General features: G+C 37.9%; 1 protein-coding gene across 2 annotated transcripts in view; it reads left to right on the forward strand.

The window, feature by feature from the left end:
• The window catches only part of LOC126416485 (uncharacterized), a 34,881-nt gene that overhangs the window by 3,336 nt on the left and 4,509 nt on the right, over positions 1 to 27,036 (forward strand). The window contains exon 4 of one of the 2 annotated variants that reach the window (XM_050084222.1): positions 25,655 to 25,725. In XM_050084222.1, coding sequence (XP_049940179.1) covers positions 25,655 to 25,721 — 67 coding nt within the window. In that variant the 3' untranslated portion in view covers positions 25,722 to 25,725. Of the gene's footprint in view, positions 1 to 5,039; positions 5,565 to 25,654; positions 25,726 to 27,036 lie in introns of those variants that run through there. The other variant, XM_050084223.1, reaches the window with a different exon arrangement.

Consider the following 27,036-nt stretch of genomic DNA (forward strand, 5'->3'; position numbering starts at 1 on the left):
TACAAAAATAATTATTTTTCTCATAAACTAGTTAATCACATCAATTTTGTGCATCAAAATTATAGAAAACACATAGTTTAAAATTTTAATTTCTTTTGATCATGTTCTGAATTATAGTATGTCGGGTTCTCTGATACTTGATGAAAAGTAGAGGTGCATTGACCACTTCCATTTCAGTAGTGCACCAACAATTTTGTAAGTACGCAGATGTGAACAAAATTCTGATACAAAAATAATGGAACTGCCCAAAGCTATTTTGGAAAGAGAGAATTGATTTTCTACAAGTGAAATGTATTTGATATGTTTTGATTCCAGGGTGATTAAAGATATGTTTCAATTCCAGGGTGATTAAATATTGTTGTAAACACAAGTACATAAAAGAAACTGACATTTGTAAATGACATGAGAGAATGATTAGCTAACTAACTAAGCAATACTAAATACAGACACATATGGTGTAGACGTTTTTCACAAAATTATTCATAAATTTGCTGCATTTGGTGTACAGTGTCACAGTGTTCATTTACCAGTGTTTCTTACGGCATCTGAGGTCATAAAAGATTACATAGTATTTCACAATCGCATAAAGCAATATTTCGTAAATGGTCTTATGAATTTTATAAAGAAAATAATTATCACTTCATTTTGTATTTCTATTCTTGCAAAACATAGAAGTTTTTACAAAAAGAGGTTCAGACATCATTGCATGCAAACCTGACTTCACATTCATTTGGCATTTCCATGGCCTTGATAGTACATCAGACCATTATCCACAGTTTGTCCATCCTTTTCACACCTTGGCTCCGTAGAATGTCTTGTTCGTGAGTGTAATATCAGCTACGAAAAACATCACTAATTAGTTTCTGGGTACAATACCAGTCATACGTGAGTTAATGGATATCATGTTTAAATACTGGGGTTGGTCTTTCATGGAGAAATAGACTAACATGAAATTTCTTTAACTAGTCTTTTTTGCCGAAACAATAGGTCAAAGTCAAAATTGCAATTAAGACAAACATTGACACAAAGCCTTAATACATCAACAGATAATTCAAAAGATTATTTAAACATATATAAAGACATATTATTAAAATTGGGAATTGAAAATTTTTGGTGTTGTCATCATTTTAAACAAAAGCCTCCTTTGGGTTAACATTTTGTGAAGTATTACTTTTTCAAAACGTCATCTAACTCTCTTTCAATTATGGTCAGGTTTGTTTCAACTGTTTGATGTTATCAAATAGCAACATCCTGACATTACAACTATTTTTTTCAGTTCTTCAACTACATCCATCATTTCTGTTGTCCCAAGTTAACACTTATTACACTAATTACTTTGTTATTTTCATATTTTTTCTTTCATCTAACGAAACCACAGTAATAATTAAATGAGTATTAGCATATACTCTTTGCCATTGTCAAAAATGACACAATAAGAAAGAATAAGGTTACTTCAACCTCTTCAACAACACCGTAAACATAAAAATCATCAACATCAACAGCATAATTTAAAACATCATTATTATGGTATCTCCTTTCCTATCAATATTTCCACAACATCTCACAAAGACCCTACTTCAACATAATATCACAACATATTCTACAAAATGTATCATCATTATTGTATTGTAAATTATTTTGCACATTGTGCATTTGCAGTCAAACTTCAATCAATTCCTGTACATTTCTATCAGTTAACTATTCCATCACAAAATATTATCATCATTATCAACACTTTTATCAAATATGTGGTCTGATAAACATTTTCCTTGTTTAAATGGTATTCATTACATAATAGCATTAAGAAAGTACTTCAGATTGGTTAACATATATGAAATTTCATCTAAAAACTTTTACTGCAGGGTCCTCAATGTTATCCATTCTTTCAGACATGTCCGAAAGAACAGTTATCACATATACAAATATATGTGCCTTGATGGCAAGTAATGATACCTTCACTTCGGATGCATTTTTCCGTCACCATACGTGGGAATCAGGTGAGGCTGTGAGTGATGAGGATAATGAACAGGGGCACTGTGTATGTTATGTAAGACATATGGGAATTTGGGTTATATGGGAGGTGTGCTTGGATAGCCAAAATGTTTAAGGTGATCACTCATGATAAGAGGAAATCCTAGGTTCGAGTCCCATTTGACACAAATTTTCACTTGCCTTCATTGGATTTGTATCAATGCCCAGTTGCAGCTGGTATCAGAATTTCTCTTACTGTGGGATCTTGAATGGTGTCTGTTCTTTCAGACATGATCGAGAGAACAGACACCATACACAGGGTGTTTGGAAATTCCCTTTACAAACTTTTAGGACTTGTAGAGGGGAGGGAATACATAATATTTGTAATAGGAACCTATGTTCAGAAATATAACATTTCATTTCTATGATGGTTTCAATCCAGATGTTTAACTCATTTGCTTCTGCTTGAAGAATTAGATTAGGTGTGATGCAGTACAATTATTAGGTAACAATTGGAAAAGAAGCGTAATAAAACATCCATTTATCACTTAAGCACATATGTTTGTATTAACACTCAAACATTAAATGTTAACATTATTCAAAAAATAAAAAAAAAACAACCAGCATACAGAGCAGTACTGATGCATTACAACAGCAACTGATGCACACTGTCCATCCATCATGGTGTCTCTTCAATTTATAGTGCAGCAGCCAGAACTCATGTCAGCTGACCTTCCTCTGTCTCTGCAGAAGTGTCACAAATTCAACTTTTCATATGACCCCACAAGAAGCAGTCCATGGGAGTTAAATCCAGTGAGCACAGCAGCCATGCAGTCACATCACCTGGGCCTAGCCTTCTTTCACCATATCGTCTGTTGACATGTCTCTGATATGCACTTCAGAAGTGAGGTGGTGCACCATCAGGCTGAAACCACATTTCCTGTTGGACATTCAGTGGCACAGCTTCCAAGAATGGGTCCAATATGTTTTGTAGGAACTTTGAAACTTTTCTCTTTCCCTCAGCAGATGTCAACACATTACACATATGAATTGAAACTGTCATGAAACAGAAATGGTATGTTTCTTGATGCGGGATCCTGTTCAAAATATTATGTACTCACTCTCCTCTACAAGTCCCAGAAGTTTGTAATGTGAATTTCCAAACACCCTGTATATAAGTATTTGCACCTTGACAGCAAATGATATCTGCACTTTGGGTGCCCTCTGCCTTTGACCTCTTGTGGGAATCAAGTGAGGCTGTGAGTAATGAGGGTAATGGAGAGGGGACACTACATATGTAGTTTGAAACATTTGGGAATTTGGGTTGGATGGGAAGCGTGCTTGGGCAGCCAAAGTGCTTAAGGTAATCGCTCATGATTAGGGGGAATATGAGTTCAAGTCCTGATTGGGCATTAATTTTCACTTGTCGCCAATGGATTTATTTCAGTGCATGATTGCAGCTGATGTTATAATTTCTCTTTCATCATTACACAGACTCACAGTTGTCAGCTCTTGAATGGTGTATTTTTGAGACATGTCTCAAAAGAACAGATATGACATACATAAAGCATACAGTGAAACTACACTTAAAAATTTTCAATGTCTGTGCACTTACTCTCTAATGATACATTTCTGACTTAATGAAGAGAGGATAGTATGACAGTAGAAGATCATTTGAAAGATTTAAAGAAAAGTTTGAGAAGTAATACATTAGATAAGAAACAGTGTTACATAGGTGAGTGTTCTGTGTTCGCTAGGCACATATGGTGAAAAGAGCTCATGACTTTCTGAGGACACAAGTGTTAATATTCATTTATACCCTAGGTGACTTCTGCATCTGTTTCCACTACTGTCATGTTTCCATTTGCAGATCTTACCTAAGTCACATCCTTGCATAAAACTTTGATAAAACATTTTTCTGACACAGATTTTACTTTCTTTTCAACAAAGTTCTTTGGCAACTTACATACAAACACATCACCCACACCTTTGACTTCGCAATCACTTTCTCACAGTGAGACTTTCAACATCACCAAACATTTACCTAAACAATGGATTTTCACAACCAGTCCAGTTATGTACAAATTTGCCACTACAAGTGTTAGCTAACATTGTATAATTGTCCCTGTTTTCTTTGTAACATTTCTGAATATATAAATTTGTTAAGTCTACACAGTCGTCGAAGTACACCTCATTTAGACTAATTTCTTTAACTTTTGAAAACTTTCTCCTTCTGAGCTACAGATAAGTCCACCTTTGGTGTAATAATGTTAAGATTAGTATTTTTTGTTTTGAGTCAGCCATAATTCTTCAAAACATTGTCTTTTACATAAAAAAACACTCTATTTAAATATTTTTTCCTCTACCACATCATCTTCAACTTTGTTGTTGTTTGTCATGAAAGTATTTCTGTGTCTTTCAAGAGTCTCTTTTAGTCCATCCATTTTAGTTTACTATCTCCATAAAACCAGTCTCAACACAAGATTTATAGTCTATTTGGTGAAGGAAAGTTACCGGAAAAAATTTGTGTAATCACAAATTTTTTGTAGAGTGGTATTGACGGGGAAGTGCCATGAATAACACAATACAAATCCTAACAATTGGGGGTGAGCATTGAAGCTGGAGCAAGGGATGTTTTAAGTTAATTTTTTTGTGTTTTTGTGGTTTAACTTGAAAACCATGGATTCTACTGAAAATACTTCACAGTACAAAATTAAACTATGTTAAATTTCCTATAAGAAGATACCTATTCATTCTTTAGAATAAATAATTTCTATGTTGCAGATGATGGAAAAATCACAGATTATTAAAAATAGTGTTTTAATTGTATAAAATTATTGTTTAATACTAAAAGAATTGGGTTAAGAACAAACACAGTGTGTCCCAAATGCTACTTTACAACTTCAGTGTCATACAACTCGACATGTAATTAACTTGAAGAAAAAAGTAAAGTTTCTATGGTACAACAACTCAAAAAGTTTTTTATGTAAGATAATGAATAAATGTTTGCCTTTCCAGGTGACATGAGCAAAATAACTGAAAAAGAACATTATCCTTTGCTGTTGCAGGATGTTAGAGGCACGTTAATGAATTGAAGAACATGTTCTGTACAGGAAAATGCAGAGTCTGTGGCTTGGTTTATTGAAATACAGTCAGACACCCAAGATCAGAGAAATTTTAGAGTGTGATATGGGAAACCACCATCCTCTCAGCCATCCATAAGAAAATGCCACAGGATCTTGATGGAAACTGGGAGTGTGGACATGAAGCACCTTGAAGGCAGACCAGTGAAAAGTGATGAAGATATGGAGAGAATTCAACAGGTCTTCCAGCATTCACCACAGAAGTCCGTTTGTAAGGTATAAAAAGAACTGCAAATCCTTCATCCAACAGTGCCCCAAGTACTCCAAAAGCATCTTCATCTGTTTCTCTGAACTTGAATGTCTGACTTAATTTCAATCAACCAAGCCACACACTGCACCTTTTCCATTTTTCAGTTCATTTATGTTGCTCTGGTCACTGTGCAGCAACAAAGAAAAAAAATTTTTTTCAGTTATGTTGTTCTAGTCACCTGAAAAGACAAAACATCTGTTCATTATCTTACATAAAAAAACTTTTATGAATTTAAGCATCAGATGAGCTTCACTTGTTTTTCTCTAAGATAATTACAAGAAAAGTTGTGTGACCCTGAAGTTGTAAAGAATATTTTGGGACACCCCATATTAAATTTTTTTGCTGCATCTAAGTGCAGTAGAACCATTTTGGGATAAATTGTGTTCTGGGGGGTGTAACAGGGTGGAGGGTTGGAGTGTGAGGAAAGGTAGGTCACCAGAGCAAGTGTTTCTTTTCCACAAAGTGCATTGCCACCATATGGTAATATTGTAAAAAGGATAGATTGCTACTCGCCATATAGTGGAGATGTTGAGTCTCAGATAAGCATAGCAAAAATATTGTCAAACAAGAAATCTTTCGGCCAAACAGGCCTTCTGAATTAGACATCATACACACACACATTCACGCAAATGTGACTCACACACACGTGACCACTGCCTCTGGCTGCTAAGGCAGTCACATTGCACATCATTTTGGCACTGACATGTAAATGAAAATGAAAACTGAAAACTGATGAGACTCAGTATAGGAATAAAAACGCCAGAGCTGCTGCAGTAAATTCCCTTGTTATGAGCAGTCAACTAAAGAGGCATTAGATTTTATATAGAATGCAACACAGAATTAACTTCTTTCCCAGCTCGCATTTATCAAGAATACTTTTCACAATAATAGTTCCATGGAACTGGGAAGAGTGTACGTCACAAAAAATGTAAAAAATCAGATGCACCAAATCACAGACGAACACTCCTGACTTATTTCTTTTGCAAACCTCAAATATTATGTTCCTGGAGCAAAACAAGCTTCTCTCAAAGAATCAGCATAGATTCAGGAAAAACCATTTATATGAAAACAGCTGGTTTTATTTGAATACAACTTGCAAACAGTAGATGCATGTGAATGGACAGATTAAATCTTACTAGATTTCTGAGAGGTGTTCAACACTGAATCACGCTGCTGACTAATCACCAAGATACAGTCATACAAAGTATTTTTGCAGGTATATAGTAGCCTTGATGAATAGATACACAGGCCTTTATTGTTCTTAAACTGCATAAATGATTTATCAGATAGTATCAGCATCACAGCATTGACGTGCAAAAGATTAGATTAGATTCAGTTTTCATTCCACAGACCCAAAAAATGAGATAATTCTCATGGGTGTGGAACATGTCAGAAAGTATAACATAAAAAACATAAAACATTTGAATATAACACTCACTACCCTGATCACTTGTCATGTTATTGTCAAAATATGTGAATACATTACATTAAACTGGAACTGCTAATATTTGCAAAACAAATACACTGTCAGAGGGAAACATTTTATGCACTATTAATAAATTTATCATGCACATAAGCTGGCCTAACAGTCTGTGTTAAGACATTCATCTATAGAGTAGAAGGCATTACTTATGAAGAAGTCTTTCAACCTCTGTTTGAACCGTGCTTTATCGGAAACCAAGTTTTTAATGGTCGCTGGCTTTATTGAAAATGTGTGTTCCTGAGTACTGGACCCCTTTTTGGACCAAGGTAAGTGATTTTAGGCCTTTATGTAGATTGTTCTTTTTCCTAGTACTGGTACTGTGTACTGATCTATTGGTTGGAAATAGAGATATATTACTTGCAACAAATTGCATTAAGGAATAAATATATGGAGAAGCAGTGGTTATTATACAAAGTTCCTTGAACAGATTCCTACATGATGTTCTTGAATTTACAACACAAGTTATTCTTATTACATGATTTTCACACTAAAAACTTTTGCTCAGTTTGATGTGTTATCCCAGAATATGATCCTGTATGACATAATAGAATGAAAGTAAGCAAAGTATGCAAGTTTTTAATATTTATATCCCCTACATCTGACATCATTCTCACTGCAAATACAGATTTGTTAGCAGCTTAAGCAATTCTGTGGTATGCCCTTCCCAACTGAATTTATTATCGAGTTGTAATTCCAGAAATTTAACACTGTCAACCTCTTCAGTCTGCATGTCTTCATATTTATACACATGCTGTAAGGAAATCTCTTACAGGTTCTGAACTGCATATAGTGAGTCTTTTCAAAGTTTAATGACAGTGATTTGGTAATAAAAAGAATACGTGTCCAAATTGTAAGGACGAGATCTCGAAGTTAAATGAGCGAATATCCAGTTTACAAATGATAATCAGTGCTTTAAAGCTGGACATACAGAAACTTCATGCAGAGAAACATGAGTCACTGAAGAAACAAGAAGACTCGACCTCTGCACACAAGTGGCAAACAATAACAGGAGAAAACTGCACTCGGAACGCACAAACCCAAAATAGCAGTGAAACTTCAGTATGTATAAACAGTGAAACTTTATGCAATAAAAACTGCACTCAGAAAGTACAATCTCAAAGCAGCAGTGAAACTTCAATGTGTATAAACAGTGAAAGTTTAATGCATAAAAACTGTCAAACTAGAACTTATAACAAGGGGGGGGGAAGTCCATTGCACGGTGAACTTCCGACTGCTAACATTGTAAAATACGGAAAAATATGTGTGTTAGGCAATAGCCACGGCCGTGGAATTGTCGCAGTGCTAACGGAAAAATACAATTACAGGGCAAACGGTTTCGTGAAGCCTGTGGCTCCATTAGGTGAACTGAAAAACCTTACAAAATTACGTGAAGTAACTAGTTTGTGTAAGGATGACTTTGTTGTATTGCTGGGAGGATCAAATGATGTATATAGAAATAAGTCTTTCAAGGCTAGCACGGAATTGAGAAAATGCCTCAATAATTTATCTCACACGAATGTGCTCATTGTAAATATCCCGCATCGTCACGATTTACTGAGGTGGTCATGTGTAACAGTGAAACTCATGCCGCAAACAAGAGTTTCAGTGAAATATGTACTCACTTTGTAAAGGCACTTACAGAAAAAATTTTCACTCGTATTTCGCGGTGCAATGAAGTACCCAGGCGAAGTGGAAATCGATCGCAAGTAACAAAGCGTTCTTTTCATGCAGCGAACAATATAGCCATCAATCAGTGTCAAACCACGAAATGGTTTAAAACCAATAGGCCAGAAAGTAACATTCAAGCTGAGAAACAAACTCAAATTACGAAATGGTTCAAGCTAAAAAGAAATGAAGCACAAATTATGGAAGCTCCAAAAATACTGGAAGACAAACAAGCTGCTGTACATGTGTCTTCGAGAACAAGGAAAGCTCCAGAAATGAACAGTGATTTTTTATGGCAGGCACCAGGGAAATCACTTCAGCACCATCCAGATCCAGTGCCATCAAGAATGTAACTATGGATGTAAGTACACAATATCAAAGTGACAAAGAAATGTACAAGCCAAGTGAGCAAGCTGATGGGCTGCTACAGAAGAATCCAGACCTACCCTTTTGTGAGGATGGCTCATTATTAAATATTAGGTCTTTAAAAAATAAAATTGATGATCTTAGTAGTAACTATATAATGCATTGTAATATAAATGGTTTAAGTGCTGAATACTCATGTGACAGAAGCTCTAAGTTAGATGAGCTACAAGTTTTTTTTTATCTGAATTTCTAAATGTTAAAGTAATTTGTTTAAATGAACACTGGCTTAGTAGTGATACCATAAAAATCTTAAATAAAATTGAAAACTTCAAGGTAGCTACCAGTTTTTGTAGGATAAATAAGTCACGAGGAGGTTCATGCACACTCATTCATTCTGATTTAGATTACCATGTAAGATGTGACTTCAATTGTTTTAATGAAGAGTGTAATTTTGAGTGTTGCTGTGTTGAGTTAAAGGACTTAAATGTTGTTATAACATCAATTTATAGAATCCCAGGGAAGGTGACAACTGAGCATTTCCTATGTACATTTCAGAGTTTGTTAGAATACCTCAGTTAAGAAAAGAGGAAAAAAATTGTGGTTGCTGCTGATTTCAACATCAACGTGTTGCATGAAACATGTGAGGTATCAAAATTTACAGACTTAATAAAAAAATATGGCTTCAAATTAAATTTTTCTGAATCTACAAGAGAAAATGCTCAGTCAGCTACATGCATTGACAATAATTTAACGAATTACGTATTTGAAGATGGATCTGGATCTAGGAATTCTGATCATTCAGCATTATGTAAAAAGGATCTTCAACCAAGAAACTTTGACTCTATTCCATGATAAGCTCAAGGAGACAGAATGGCACTTTGATAAAAATATTTCATGCATGGCAAATTTTGAAGCATTTCTAAGGGATTTTCTAAGTGTTTTCAATGAAATGTTTCCACAAAAAACTTATTTTAATAAAATGACAAAATTAAAATGGATCACTAAAGGTATAAAAATCTCCGGTCCTAGGAAAAGGCAGCTACATAAGGAACTAAGACATAATAAAAAAATTGAATTTATTGAATATGTTAAACGATACAAAAGTACATTTAAGAAAGTTGTCAAAGCAGCAAAGCAAATGACAAATAATAAATTAATCTTAAAACACGAGAATAAATCAAAGGCAGTGTGGTCAGTTGTGGAACATGAATTAGGCATCAAAGCCTCTAGACATGGAATTAGTACAATTAAGCTTGAAGATGAGACCATTGTAAATCCGGCTCAAGTTTCAGAATGCTTCAATGAGTTCTTCATTAATGTAGTGAAACCAGAGGTTAATGTTGAAGATTATGAGAACAATGTATGTCCCTTTGGACTAAATCATTATTCTGAATGCCTCACAAAATTCAAAAAAATTTCAACAATAGATGTAGAAAAAATTATATTAAAACTAAAAAACAAAAATTCTGCAGGTTGGGATGAAATACCAGCAAAAGTCCTTAAATTTGTGTGTAAAATAATAGGATACCCACTATCTAAAATAATAAACCAATCCTTTGAACAAGGGAGCTTCCCAGAGGTGCTGAAGTATGCAGAAGTAAAATCGTTGCTCAAAAAAGGGCCAAGAGAGGATATGGGGAATTATCGTCCCATCTCCCTCCTTCCAGTCCTATCAAAAATCTTTGAAAATGCTGCTGCTATGCAGATTCGAAATTTTATGGAGAAATATGATATTATTACGGAAAACCAATTTGGTTTCCAGCGTGGCAAAAGTACTACTTATGCAATCATCAAGTTTATGAACAAGATCAGCACATCATTAGACAACCATAATAAAGTTGCAGGAATCTTTTGTGATCTCACAAAAGCCTTTGACTCTGTAAATCATGCACTGCTCATCTATAAGCTTGACAAGTATGGGATCAGGGGTAATGTTCTAAATTGGCTTACTTCATTGTTCCATAAAAACACGGGAGAACTACCGGATATCAGTAACTTCCTGCCACGATATTTCGGCGCAGAGTCTTCTGGCCATCTTCAGGTGAATGCCACTGTAGTAGTACTGGCGAGTATGCTTTTTCTAAAAGGATGGGGCCCCTCCACGCCCACACCAACGTGGTGACCAAACCAAAAGTTCTACTGTCACCTCCGTAAACATGTTAGTTTTTGAATCAGGCATCACAGGATGCGGGCTGTGATGTTGTCCATGTGTCTGGGTAAGATTACTCACTAACATGGTCCATCAGGAGATAGAAGTGGTCGAAAACGATTGAAGGGTAGCGGTTGTAAGGGCAGAAGAAAAAAAGTGCCAAGGCAAGAGCCAAGGGAAAAAAACCTTTGCGACAGTAGGACGGGTAGTAAGGGCAGTAGCGGCTTGCTATCTGTGACAGTGCATGCAAGGTGTGGTTGTGTTAGTTCGAGGTATCGTGCATCGTTACCTTTGTCATTGTTGGAGCTTGTTGCGGCGCTTGCTGCAGTTGCTGCGTCCCTGTAACAGTTCAAGGTCGTTGTGCATTAGTGGGCGATCGGTCATAGATCGGCTCACGGACTGTGTAGGGGGGGGTGTGTGGCTGGTTTGCGTGCTGTGTACAGTACGGTTTCCCTGCGGTTGCCTGTTTTTCGGCTAGTCGCACATCTGGGTTGCCAGTAATAACTGTGTTGCAGGGGCTTTACAGTACTCTCGTGTTAGCGTTCTGTGGACCATAGATGTTTAGTTCCCAGCCAGTAATGTCTTTGGTCTGTTATGCTTCCATCTATGGTTGTGGTTGTAGTTATCCAGAGAAAGGATAAACGGGTTGTGCGAGTGTCTCGTGTTATTGTACAGTCGTGTGGAGAGTTTTTGGAATACCTGCAAGATAGTATCTAGCCGGTATTCCTGGTGAAGGTCTGCGATGCGTGTGTAGTGCGGAGCATTGCTTATGATTTTAAGTACTTTGTTCTGTATGAGCTGCAGACAGCGCAGGCAAGTTGGCGCAGCGTATCCCCAGACAGGGGCTGCGTACGTCATCAGGGGTCTAATAAGTGTCATGTACACGGACCTAGACACCCTCCTGTATAGTGTGCTATGCCTGTTAAGCATAGGGTAGAGTTGTTTGAGCCTCGCGTTAGCTTTGTTGGTCACGTGTTGAATGTGGTCCCCCCAGAGTAGTTTCCTGTCCAGCCAGACTCCGAGGTATTTGACCTTCTCGCGGAAACGTATTGGGCGTGTGTGTAGTGTTATTGGGTTGCAGTCCTGATGTTTGCGCAGTTGCTTCGGTCTTCTAGTGAACAGAATGGCCTCGCACTTGTCGACGTTTACTGTAACACACCATTTCATCAGCCAAGGCTCCGCCGTTCTGAGTGCAGTCTGTAGTTGTGAGTTAATGTTAGATGGCTTCCAATCTTGCGCAAGGATGGCAGTGTCATCCGTGTAGATTGCTACTGTCATGTTATGTGTAGCTGGGAGGTCGTTAATGTAGAGGTTAAACAGTAAGGGCCCTAGGATACTTCCTTGGGGTACTCCTGCCTGTATACCATGTCGTGTCGATTGTTTGCCCTGCACATCGGTGTTGAAACTCCTGTCCGTGAGATATGAGTGTATGAGATGTACGAGCCCGTCGGGGAACCCTGCATTGCTAAGTTTGCGTATTAGGCCATTGTGCCATAGATGATTGAAAGCCTTTTCGATGTCCAGGAACACCGCCCCAGTTGCCTTGTTTGTGTTGTATCTGTGTGTTATGTATTCAATGACGCGGAGGAGTTGTTGTGTTGTTGAGTGGTGATTCCTGAAACCGAATTGCTCTGGTTTCAGGGTGTTGTTTGTGATGCAGTGCCTGGTGAGTCGTTTTAATATTACCTTCTCAATGATCTTGCTCAGCGCACTCAGCAGACTGATGGGTCGGTAATTTTGTGGGAGGCAGTGGTCTTCCCCAGCATCCTGAACATCAGGAGCTTGACTGTCTTCCAAAAGGTGGGGAAGTGTTGGTGCTTGAGTATGGCATTCGTGCTGTGTGTTAGGTAGTCTACAGCTTTGTCCATGAACTCCTGGAGGACATGGTTTTGAATGCCATCGTGACCAGGGGCCTTCCTAGCGGTGGTATGCATGATGGCCCATTTGACTTCTGCTGTACTAGCTTGTCGGATGTTGTTGCGCGCTGGCTGGGCCAAGATGCGTGTGACCTCCTGGTCCATAGCAAGTGTGAACGCTGGGTCTGAGGGATCCAGGTTCAGTGTGAATGATGCTGCGAGTGTGAGGGCCATCAGTTCCGCTTTTTCTTCCACAGAATATGCTGGTCCGTCGGGCTCTTGTAACGTGAGGGTGTACAGTTTCTCCCTGGTGAAGTGTCCTAGCTGCCACATGCCAGGTCGCATGGTGTCCAGCCCTTCGAGTTTCTGGTCCCACTGTTGTGTCTTGAATGTTTGTATTTTTTCCCCGATTATACCCTGGAGCCTGTTAATGGGCTGTTTGAAGTGCTGGCGCCTGGTACACTGCCAATGTCTCCTGAGGCGGTTCCTCATTGAGATTAGGCCCAGGATTTCCTGGAGCAGGACAGCACTGTGTTGTTGTGGCGTGCGGATTGGTATGGTGTCGACTATTGCGTCCTGGACGGCGCCGGTGAGGGTTCCGACTGCCTCGTCAATTTGGGCTGTCTCGTTAATCGCGTGGGTGGGTGGGATGCGACTGTCAAGCGTTTCTTTGAACTGGGTCCAATTCGTGCGCCTGTAGTCTAGCATCCTGCGTTGTTCCGTGTACGTGTCGAGCTCCGCTATTTAAAGCCTTCTGAGGTGACATTGCGCATGCGCTGCTCAGTGTGCGCATTCATAACGGCTCCATGCGCTGCGCCTCGCGCCCTCCACTGTGAAAGCCTGGCGTATCGGTGTCAGGTCAATTTCCATCTTTATGCAGATAACTACGTCGACTACGAAGTTTCTCTATAACAGGATTCCAAGCAGAGTTCAGCTGATAACCGCTATCTCAATTGATGAGAGTCTCATTGTCAGACAATCTTATTTCCACAGATTCATTGATAATCGAGCTCCAAAAGTTTGATGTATGGGCCAAAATTTTAGTGTCGTTGTAATTTATGGAATGGTCTGTGGAAATACAATGTTCGGCAATTGCGGACTTGGTGGGTTGGAGAAGGCGAGTATGCCGTTGGTGTTCCACAATGCGTTCCCACACAGTTCGTGTTGTTTGCCCTATATATGATTTGCCGCATTCACACGGAATTTTGTAAACACCTGGTTTACGCAGGCCCAGGTCGTCTTTAACGGATCCCACCAGTGATGAAATTTTGGAAGGAGGGCGAAAGATGACTCTCACTTGATACTTTCTCCATATTCTGCCTATCTGTGAAGAAATATTCCCAATAAATGGTAGATAAACAGTCGACCTGAAGGCCTCTTCCTCTTCCTTGTTCCGTCGTTTGTAGGTCTTCATCACTCTGTTCACTTGCCTAGGTGAAAATCCATTCTTCAAAAATACTTTTTGCAGGTGTTCCAGTTCCGCTTGAAGACTGTCGGCGTCAGAGATAGTATGGGCACGGTGGCCCAAGATTTTGAGAATGCCCATTGTTTGTGCTGGATGGTGGCAACTAGTAGCTTGTAGATACAGGTCTGTATGAGTGGGCTTTCTGTACACCGAGTGACCAAGTGCGCCATCACTCTTCCGTCACACCAAGACGTCTAAAAATGGCAGACAACCATCTCTCTCTATCTCCATGGTAAACTTTATGTTTTCATGTATGGAGTTCATGTGACGTAAAAATTCTTGGAGGTGGTCCAGACCATGAGGCCACACTATAAAAGTGTCGTCAATGTACTGCCAAAATACTGTCAGTTTAAAAGTGGCAGAGTCGAGTGCTCTCTCCACAAAATCCTCCATAAAAAGATTGGCCACCAGGGGAGACAAAGGACTCCCCATGGCGACACCATCAGATTGTTCGTAAAATTCGTTGTTAAATATAAAATATGTAGAGGAGAGAGTGTGCTCAAACAACGCTGTAATGTCTGCACCAAACATATTGCCAATGAGGTGTAGTGAGTCCAGCAGAGGCACCTTTGTGAACAGTGAAACCACATCAAAACTGACCAATAAATCACTACTTTGCAGTTGTAGTGACTGAAGTCGACTGATAAAATCACCAGAATTCTTTATGTGATGTGCACACTTGTCTATCATTGGTTTGAGCAAAGATGCCAAGAATTTTGCTAGGTCGTAGGTGGCTGCTCCAATGTTACTCACAATTGGACGTAATGGCACATTTTCCTTGTGGATCTTAGGCAGTCCATATAGCATAGGTGGAACTGAACTGTTTGGTTTCAGTCTCTTGATGACCTCCTTCAGTAGAGAACTATTTGATAAAAGTTCTGCTGTTTTTTGCACTACCTGACTCGTGGGATCCTTATCGATTTTGCGATACGTTGAATCACATAACAAAACATTGATCTTATTAATATAGTCATCCCTTGGTATGAGGACAGTAGCATTTCCTTTGTCACATTTTAAGACTACTGTATCCACATCTGTTCGTAAGTTACGGAGGGCTATCCTCTCCATGGGCGAGATGTTATTCTTCATTGGTGCACCCCTGGTCAATACACGGCAAGACTCTCGACGAACTTCCTCCGCTTCATCTGTATCAAGACGGCGTACAGCTTCTTCGATGGCACTGATGAAATCCACTAGTGGCGGTGTAACAGATGTGGGAGCAAAATTCAGTCCTTTTGCTAGCACAGACACAGTCGCGTCATCTAAAGTTTTCTCTGTCAAATTAACAACAGATCGTCGAGTTGGAACTTCCTGCTGCATCTGTTTATAAAGTCTGCCAATCTTGGCAGTTTGCCTCGTCACAGCTTTATCATGGCTCCAGTTTGCTTTAGCCCATGTCACACCATCCACCCAGTCCCACGACAGAGAAGATTGTCTTGCTGTCAATTCCAAATGTATGTGGAACATGTCCTATGACACAGAATCCAATTCACGCCGAGTAAAACGAATCCTTTCTCTCACCAAAGCCATGCTTGCTTTACGTTTGATGTTGTTTGCAGCAGTGGTATTTATGAAATGCACAATTTTGGCAAACGTTGGAATAATGCCCTTGTCTCTGCAACTTAATAAGAATATCAATGAGCTCAGCATCCTTGCTCTTCTTTCACGTAACTTGTCGAATCTTCGAATACATTCCATCACTTCCTCCCCATAGAGTTGCTTGATGTGTTGTTTAAAGCTTTCCTGGCATACTGATTGTTCCATAAAAACATGGGAGAACTGCCGGATATCAGTAACTTCCTGCCACGACATTTCGGCGCAGAGTCTTCTGGCCATCTTCAGGTGAATGCCATTGTAATAGTACTGGCGAGTATGCGCTGAGCTCCACTATTTAAAGCCTTCTGAGGTGACATTCCGCATGCGCTGCTCAGCGTGCGCGTTCATAATGGCTCCGTGCACTGCACCTCGCGCCCTCCACTGCGAAAGCCTGGCGTATCGGTGTCAGGTCGATTTCCATCTTTATGCAGATAACTACGTCGACTATGAAGTTTCTCTATAACAGGATTCCAAGCAGAGTTCAGCTGATAACCACTATCTCGATTGATGAGAGTCTCGTTGTCAGACAATCTTATTTCCACAGATTCATTGATATCCGGCAGTTCTCCTGTGTTTTTATGGAACAATCAGTACGCCGGGAAAGCTTTAAACAACACATCAAGCAACTCAACTGGCTTACTCCATACTTACCAAATAGGAAACAAAGAGTGATTGTCTCATCAAATGCAGCAAATTACTATTCAAAATGGAAAACAGTAGCCCAGGGTGTCCCTCAAGGCTCGATTCTAGGACCTAGTTTGTTTTTGTCCTATGTTAATGATTTACCGAACAATATAAATGTTCCATCGATTTTATTTGCAGATGACACATCAGTATTAATTGAAAACTAGGAGCCAGAAAACATTCCTCTCTACATAATAAACACAATGAACAAACTAGAAACATGGTTCCAACTGAATGGATTAAGATTGAACATCCCCAAAACCCACATGGTCCAGTTCAGAACAAAACAGTCAAAGCCCCAAGAAATTAAAATAACTCATAAAAATCAGTATATAGAAGAAGTAGATTCTGTGAAGTTTTTAGGGTTAAACCTAGATAAAAATTTAAATTGGAATAAACATGTTGACTACCTGTTAAACAAATTATGTAGCTTTGCATTTGCTATGCAAATATTAGCTGGTGCAACAGACATGAATACAAGGAAAATTGCATACCACAGCTACTTTCAATCAGATGTAAGGTGTGGTATTATTGGGGAAATTCAAGCAATGTATTGCGCATACTAAAGTTACAAAAAAGAATAATAAGGAACATGTGTACTGTCCATCCAAGGACATCATGTCGCCCACTATTTGAAAAATAACAGTTATTAACACTTCCCTCCTTATACATCTATGATATTATCATCTTTCTACATAGCAATTTAGAGTTATTCGAGAAAAAACTGTTTCAATCACGCATATAACACAACAAACAAAGACAATTTTATGCTCCCCACTCATCGCTTAAACCTATATGCGCAATCTCCTCAGTATATGGCAATGAAAATTCATAACAAGCTAAAAGGAAAGAATGTTCTGAGTATGAACCTAGAGACACTGAAAACAAAGCTATATGATATACTTGTCAAACGCTGCTACTACACTGTTGAGGAGTTCATGAAGGATGAACTGAACATTTGAGTGGGATAAATTTACATATAGTCTTGTGTGTAAATGTAGCTGTCCTTCACAAAAGGGAGGAAAGAAAAATAAAAGTTTATATTAATATTAAAATTCTTTGTACCAGTTAGGCCTAAGTTGTGTTATCCATTTTTTTTACATGTCTCCTGTACACTAATCATATGAATAGAAATTGTATGTTATGAGACGAATAAACCACTATTCACTATTAGCTTTAAACCATTTATTAATGTCAGTGAAAATTTGATTAGCAGCTATTTCTAAATCTGTACTTGACTTGCTGCTTATTGCAGTGTTTGTATCATCTGCAAACAAAACAAACTTAGCATCTGGCATTGTAACAGACGAGAAGTAATTAATGTACACAAGAAAAAGCAATGGACCCCGGATGGAACCTTGAGGAACACCACATGTAATTAATTCCCAATCAGATGAAGACTACATTCTCTATATCAGAACCCTTGAGGAATGCAAACTGTGACTCATAAAATATATTATTTGCAGTCAAATGCTTAAGGAAATACTTGAACCCAACCTTTTCAAATATTTTTGAGAAAGCCAGCAAAAGTGAAATTGGTCAATAGTTTGATGGTATCTCTCTATCCCCCTTTTTGTAAAGAGGCTTAACTTCAGCATATTTTAGCCAGTCTGGAAATGTTTTATTGATAAGAGATTGAGTACACAAATAACTTAAAACAGAACCCAACTCATATGAGCACTCTTTGATTAACTTCATTGATATGTTATCATACCAACTAGAATACTTAGATTTTAAGAAATTTATGATGGATGCTACTTCTTTGGGAGATGTGAGTGTCGTTTCCATTTTACTGAAGTTATTTTTAAAGACTGGTCTCAGATACTCCATTGCACTTTTCACCAAACCTGATAACTCCCAGCTGTCAGTAATAGAAATGAAGTACTAGTTTATGAGGTTTGGAACACTACATGCACTTGTTACCAAAGTCTCATTTATTTTTAAAGCTATCTGTTCATCTTCCTTTTTGGTCCCACCTGTCTCTGTCTTCACTATATCCCATACAGTCTTTATTTTGCTCTCAGAATAAAGCTGCTTAGTTTTCTGGATTACTTCCTTCAATATTTTGCAGTATTCTTTGTAATGCATTACAATGCTAACATCAGAGCTGTTCCTAGGTAGTATAAACAGTCTCTTTTTTGTCCCACATGATATTTTTAATGCTTGTGTAATCCAAGGTTTATTTTTTTACTTCTGCATGATTTGAGTTATCTTTATGGGAAAACAATTTCCAGAAGTGGAGGTAACTTTATTAATGAATGCTATGTATTTTCCGTTTGAATCAGAAGTATTGCCATGGGATACCTCCTAATATTGTATAAATCATCCTTTTGCCCAGTGTAGAGGAGTAACTCAATGTGGAATGGACTCAACAAGTTGTTGGAAGTCCCCTGAAGAAATATTGAGCCATGCTGCCTCTATAGCCATTCATAACTGCAAAAGTGTTGCCAGGGCATGATTTTGTGCACAAACTGACCTTTTGATTATGTCCCATAAATGTTTGATGGGATTCATGTCAGGCAATCTGGGTGGCCAAATCATTTACTTGAACTGTCCAGAATGTTTTAGATTGGATTAGACGTACTTTCATTCCAATTGATCCATAGTGAGGAGATCCTCCAGGATGTAGAACATGTCAGAAGAACAACAATACATGACAAATATTTACAACTAAAACAAATAAGCTAATGTACCATTCTACAGGTCCCAAGTGGAATGATCATCATTTTTTAATGAACACTGTATGAAAGAGTCATTTTACAAATACTAATGCACTGAATTTGAAATAAAAAGTTTTATTTATTTATTTATAAGGTAATAAATGCGTAATACAACTACTATAATACTTATTTACAATGAACACATTTCTGCACTGAAAACACACATATTTACAATGAACACATTACTGCACTGAAATTGTGCAGAAGTTATATTGTACACACACACACACACACACACACACACACAAATCAGTTGGTTTTACTGAGAAATTCATCAATGGAGTAGAAGGAGTTGGCCACCAATAAATCTTTTAGGCTTCTCTTAAACTGAACTGTTCTTCAAAACAATCAGGAACAATTGTGGCCCAGTGATAAGGCACATTGCCATCCATAAAAATTCCATCAAGAAGACCATAAATGGCTGTATATGGTCTCCAAGTAGCTAGATATAGCCATTTCCACTCAACGATCACTTCAGATTGACCAGAGGACTCAGTCCATTCCATGTAAATGCAGCCCACACCATTATGGAGCCACTGCCAGCTTCCACAGTGCCTTGCTGACAACTTGGGTCCATGACTTCATGTGGTCTGTAGGACACTCAAACCCTACCATAAGCCCTTACCAACTGAAATCAGGACTCATCTGACCACACCAAATTTTTTTTTTTTATTTATTTATTTTTATTTATTTATTTATTGTTCCGTGGGACCACATTTAGGAGAAGTCTCCATGGTCATGGAACGAGTCAATACATGAAATTATAACACGATTGTAGAAACAGATAAAATGAAACAAGTCGTTAGTTTAAATAAAGAAAATCAAGAATGTAACACTGGAATTTGCTTAATTTTTTATCTCTTCCAGGAGCTCCTCGACAGAATAGAAGGAGTGAGCCATGAGGAAACTCTTCAGTTTAGACTTAAAAGTGTTTGGGCTACTGCTAAGATTTTTGAGTTCTTGTGGTAGCTTATTGAAAATGGATGCAGCAGAATACTGCACTCCTTTCTGCACAAGAGTCAAGGAAGTGCATTCCACATGCAGATTTGATTTCTGCCTAGTATTAACTGAGTGAAAGCTGCTAACTCTTGGGAATAAGCTAATATTGCTAACAACAAAAGACATTAAAGAAAATACATATTGTGAGGGCAATGTCAAAATTCCCAGACTATTGAATAGGGGTCGACAAGAGGTTTTCGAACTTACACCATACATAGCTCGAACAGCCCGTTTTTGAGCCAAAAATACCCTTTTTGAATCAGAAGAATTACCCCAAAAAATAATACCATATGACATAAGCGTATGAAAATATGCGAAGTATACTACTTTTCGTGTTGAAATGTCACTTATTTCAGATACTGTTCTAATGGTAAATAAAGCGGCATTTAGTTTCTGAACAAGATCCTGAACATGGGCTTTCCACAACAGCTTACTATCTATCCGTACGCCTAGGAACTTGAACTGTTCCGTCTCGCTTATAACATGCCCATTCTGTCTGATTAAAATGTCAGTTCTTGTTGAATTGTGGGTTAGAAACTGTAAAAACTGAGTCTTACTGTGATTTAGCATCAAATTATTTTCCACAAGCCACGAACTTACTTCATGAACTACATTATTTGATAATGTTTCAATATTACACACAAGATCCTTCACTACCAAGGTGGTGTCATCAGCAAACAGAAATATTTTTGAATCACCTGTAATACTAGAAGGCATATCATTTACATAAATAAGGAACAGCAGTGGCCCCAGCACCGACCCTTGGGGAACGCCCCATTTAACAGTGCCCCATTGGGACTGAACATCATTACCACTCTCAATATTGCGGAGGATTACCTTCTGCTTTCTTTTCTTAAAGTAGGAGGCGAACCAATTGTAAGCTACTCCCCTTACTCCATAATGTTCCAACTTCTGCAGTAATATTTTGTGGTCAACACAGCCAAAAGCCTTCGTTAAATCAAAGAAAACACCTAACGTTCTCAACCTTTTATTTAATCCGTCCAAAACCTCACAGAGAAAAGAGAATATAGCATTTTCAGTTGTTAAGCCATTTCTAAAACCAAACTGTACATTTGACAGCAAATTATGTGAATTTAAATGCTGCAGTAACCTTGTATATACAAGCCTCTCGATAACTTTAGCAAACACCGATGGCATAGAAATAGGTCTATAATTGTCAACATTATCCCTGTCTCCCTTTTTATAAAGTGGCTTCACTACCGAGTACTTTAATCGGTCAGGAAACCGACCACTGCTAAAGGAAAAGTTACAGATATGGCTAAGTACTGAGCTAATATACGTGGAACAATACTTCAGTATTCTGCTAGATACCCCGTCATATCCATGAGAGTTCTTGGTCTTTAGTGATTTAATTATTAACTCAATCTCCCTCTTGTCAGTATCATGGAGGAGCATTTCAGGTAACAGTCTCGGAACACTTTTTTCTAAGAGTGCTATATGATTCCCTGTTGGGACTAGGTTTCTATTTAGTTCACCTGCTATATTCAGAAAGTGATTATTAAGTACTGTACATATATGCGACTTATCAGCAACACGGACATCCCCACTACGCACTGATTCTATATCCTCGACCTGTCTCTGCAGACCAGCCACTTCCTTTACGACTGACCATATGGTTTTAATTTTATCCTGAGACTTAGCTATTCTATTATTCTATCTGCATACCACATACTTTTTGCCTTCCTAATAACTTTTTTAAGCACCTTACAATACTGTTTGTAATGGGCTGCTGCATTTAGATTTTGACTGTTTCTAACGTTTTGATATAATTGCCACTTTGTTCTACAAGATATTCTTATCCCTTTAGTCAGCCACCCAGGCTGCCTGTTTCCAGTCATCTAGGGTCCAACCAATGGTCTTGAGCCCAGGAGAAGTGCTGCAGGGGATATCATGCTGTTAGGAAAGTCACTCTTGTCAATCGTCTGCTACCATGGCTCACTAACATTAAATTTCACTGAATGTCCTAACGGATAAATTTGTTGTGTGTCCCACATTGATTTCTTTGGGTATTTCATTCCATGTTGCTTTTCTGTTAACACTGACAATTCTATGGAAACACTGCTGCTCTCGGTCTTTAAGTGATGGCTTTTGGTACTGCATTGTCCATGGTGAGAGTTAATGCCTGAAATTTGGCGTTCTTGGCACACTCTCCATGCTGTGGATCTCAGAATATTGAATTGTCTAATGATTTCTGAAATGGAACGTCCCATGTTTCTAGCTCCAAATACCATTCTTCATTTAAAGTCTATTAATTCCTGTCATGCAGTCAGAATCATGATGGAGAGCTTTCCACATGAATCATCCAATTACAAATAACAGCTCTGCCAATGCACTGCCCTTCTATATCTTGTGTATGCAATACTACCACTAACTGTATATGTGCATGTCACTGTCCAACGACTCTTGTCACCTCAGAGTATATTATTGTTCATTGACAGTGCTGTAGAGTACATGATAGTGCTACCACTGGGTGATCTTAAGGAAATGCAGAAAGACTTGGACAAAATTTCAATTTTGTGAAATGAATAGCCGCTCTCTTAAATACGGATAAATGTAAGATAATGCCTATAATACGAGAAAGAACTCCGTAGTCTCCAATGATGAGATTAGTGCTGAACATTTAGATCTTTTTTAATCATAAGTATAATACTAAGAGCAATATGAAACTGGATGATCACTTAGAATCAGCATTAGGGAAGTCAGATGGATGACTTAAGGTTTGTTACAAGGGTGTGGTAAAATGTAATGAAGCTATAAAGAACATTCTAGAATATTGTTCCAGTGTTTGAAGTTCTTATCAATTAAGTATCAAGCAGACATCAGACACATTCAGATACACAGTGTTAGGATTGTAATACATCAATATAGTGATATGATGAAGGACATTTAATCTTTAGTCCAGGACCTCCATTGTCTCTAAGGCATATTTTATGGACCTTTCTCTGAGTCTCTGTTTTTAGCCGTCTTTCCTTCCATCAATCTGGCTTAACATGTAGCTGTTTGTAACTCCTTTTTTCGACTTTGTGTTCTACAGTTGTGACATAGGTGCATATGACCCTAGTTGTTTTCACACCCTAAAACAAAACAAACAAACATCGATATAGCCCATGTGATACTGTAACAGGAATGGTCAGCAAACTTAAATGAAAATCCTTTAAAGAAAAATGACAATTCTTCCAAACCCTTGTTGGCTGCAACTAGAGAAATTGTATTGTGTGGGGGTTGTGTTACCACTATGCTGCCACCATCATATACACAGCATAGGAACCACAAGGAAAAGATAAGATATGTTAAGGCTGTTACAGAGGCATTAAAATGGTCATTTTTCCCTCACTTGGTAGGAATAGGAAATAAAATTAATTGGGTGCTATTTACTCTTCACCAAGCTCTGTTCAGTGGCTTTCAAAGTATGTGTGTAGATGTAGATGTAGTAAAAGGCACATGCAGCTTTTTGTTATATGCAGAAAAAAAAGTGAAGCTGAAGGCAACTATAGATGCAATTCTCTTCCATAGTTCACCGTTCACTTTTGTGTGACTGCCAAGCAATATCTGTCACACTGCTCCTTTAATTCCTGTACATCTACATGCATCAAGTCTCTAGATGAGACAATATTTTTGCTAGAATTAAGGATGTTGTAAAGTTTGATCACAACTTATAACAAAGCATATTGAGCTGCTAGGTTAAAATCATAAATGAAAATGATATATGACAGACCCATAACCAATGAAAAAGGCGTTGTGATTAAACAAAACTACGGGTAGAACCCTCATAATAGTATGCATAAAGAATAACAGTGTTGAACAGAAATGTAACTGTTTTTGAAATGTATCCTTTCTTGTCTTGTCCTACAAAAATGACTGTAAAGTCAAACAGAAACAGAAATGAGTAATTGATAACACCAAGCATTAAATATCTTGTCCCAGGAAGAAAATCAGCAGTAATTACAAACCCAATTCACTCCTTTTATTTGAATGTGGCATACAGCGGGGTGGGCAAAAATTGGAAACTAATTAATAACCGAATTGCTTCTTGAATAACTAAAGAAAAATTAATTGGAAAGAATAATTGAAAGAAATTGGAAGGTTCACATATCCTGACTGAACTTTAACTGGTACAATATTGACAGACCTTCAGTGTCAATACATTTAAGATCACTATTCTTCATTTAAAATTATGTACTACTTCTCATGAGTTCCATTGTGCATACAGCTGATCCAGGATCACCCTTCTGCTGCTCATGCAAATTCCTCTTGTCCTCAAGCGAATGGACAGTTTGTTGCTGGTCATTCCCACATAGGAGGCTTCACAGTGTAGGCAGGTCAGTTGGTAAATCACGTGGGTGATTTCACACATGGCTCTGCCTTTGATCGTGTACACCTTCCGGGTTACAGGACTGGAGTAGATGGTTGTGGTCATATGTCTGCTTGTGTCTGTATATGTGCAGATGGGTATGTGTGTGTGTGTGAGTGTATACCTGTCCCTTTTCCCCCTAAGGTAAGTCTTTCCCCTCCCGGGATTGGAATGACTCCTTACTCTCTCCCTTAAAACCCACACCTTTCGTCTTTCCCTCTCCTTCCCTCTTTCCTGATGAAGCAACAGTGGGTTGCGAAAGCTTGATATCTGTGTGTGTGTTTGTGTGTTTTTCATTGTGCTTTCCCGTTTGGTAAGTCACAGCATCTTTTTTTAAATATATATATAACAAAGAGGTGAAGATACTGAAATTAATCAACTGAAGAGCGTATCTCTTTTCTTTTTTGTATAAAAAAACACATTATCTCTGGCACCAAGCAATTCGTTAATTCACATTTGTCTGTATATGTACAAAAAGGTAAAGAATGAAGAAAAAAGGGAAAAACAATATGATGCATTACAATAGCCCCCACTGTGCACTGATGTCATGCAGAGGTGCACAGTGTCTGAGCTTATTCCCGTTTTTGAGAGTTAATAACCCTGGCTGCTAAGGGCATAGCCTTTATTTTCATCCATTAGAGTTATCCTGTATGGTTATCAATTCATATGGGCATGTCAGCTCCTTTTAACACATACACATATAAATTTTCTCTCCTAACAAAGTGCTTGGTGTAACTGCATAGTTGCATTGTTGTCAGTCAGTATCTGCACAGTGTTTAGCTTGCAAGCCTGTGCACACACCTTGATGTCTATTACCATCCCAGTTCATGCCCACATGTTTAATACAAGGCCCAGAGTGTCTGTGTCGTGCATTTACAGTAGCTTTCATTGTACAAATTCATGAAGCTTGATTCTTTGTGAAATCTTTGATGCAGTGACAACTGGTTTCCATATCAGTGGCCCAAGGAATTTATTTTCATCTCCAAATCCGACATCCGTTGACAAGGTAAGTTTCTTGCCACTTTTACAATTCAATTCAATTCAGTTCAGTTTATTAGTGTCCTTGTAGTACGTCATCAAAATGACATAGGACTTGTCAAAAAACATTACAATTTAAAATACGTGTACATGAAAATTTATAATTGAATTTACTTGTCACGTGGACATTACAATTTTAATAGAGCTGTAAGAACATTAACATAAAAATATACAAGTAGGATAACAACGTACAAAAAAAAAAGCTAGTGATTCCCACATCAAAGATTATTTCCATTCTCACATTAACACTGTTTCACACTTTCATAGAAACTGCAAGTATTTAAATGTGAGCAATTACACATATTTATTATGTCAGGGAAATATTAACTACACTTTTATTGTCTATGATTCATAAACTCTTCAATACTGTAAAAACTATTGCTCAATAAGATGTTTTTTAATTCTCTTTTAAATGTGTGCAGTTTTGGTATTATTTTTAGTTCTTTGGGGAGAGCACTGTAGAGGATTTTGGGTTGGTACAGTACACTTTTGTGATACATAGCTGTTTTATGAATTTCTCTGTGGAAATCATTCCTAATCCTTGTTTCGTAGCTGTGAAATTCTCTGTTTAATGTAGAAAATTCCTCGTGTTCTTTTAAGAAACATATGCTTTCATATATGTATAAGGATGGTAGTGTCATGATTTTTAATTCTTTGAAAGCATGCCTACAAGAGTCTCTATATCCTATACCTTTTATTATTCTGACTGCCTTCTTTTGTAGTCTAAATGAATGTTTTGCTAGACTGTTGTTCCCCCAAAACTGTACACCATATCTTAATAAACTATGCATGAATGAGAAATAAACACATAGCACTGTTTCACTATTACATGAGCTTTTAAGCATTCTAGGTATATAACATGTTTGACTTAATTTTTTGTTCAACGATATTACATGCTTTTCCCATCTTAAGTGTCATCAAACCATACCCCCAAGAATTTGGTGTATGATGCTTGTTCAATCTTACACTTACCCAGTTCTACTGTAAGGTTAGTTTTTATTTTATTTGTAATATGTCTGAAGTTGATCCACGTTGTTTTTTTGGCATTCACAATGAGTTTGTTTTCATTAAACCATCTGTCTGCTTCGTCTGTTGCTAATGTGACTTTTTCCTGTAAGTCAGCTTCACTGTTTCCTTTAACAAACAAACTTTTATCGTCAGATACAGATAGTTGACTTGGTAGGTCATTGATAAATATTAAAAACAGTAATGGCCCTAATACAGATCCCTGGGGGTACTCCATACAAAACTTTCTCGAGTCTTGATGAATATGTCCTAT

The sequence above is a fragment of the Schistocerca serialis genome, chromosome 8 (assembly GCF_023864345.2).
Source record: "Schistocerca serialis cubense isolate TAMUIC-IGC-003099 chromosome 8, iqSchSeri2.2, whole genome shotgun sequence".
Classification (NCBI taxonomy): Eukaryota; Metazoa; Arthropoda; class Insecta; order Orthoptera; family Acrididae; genus Schistocerca; species Schistocerca serialis.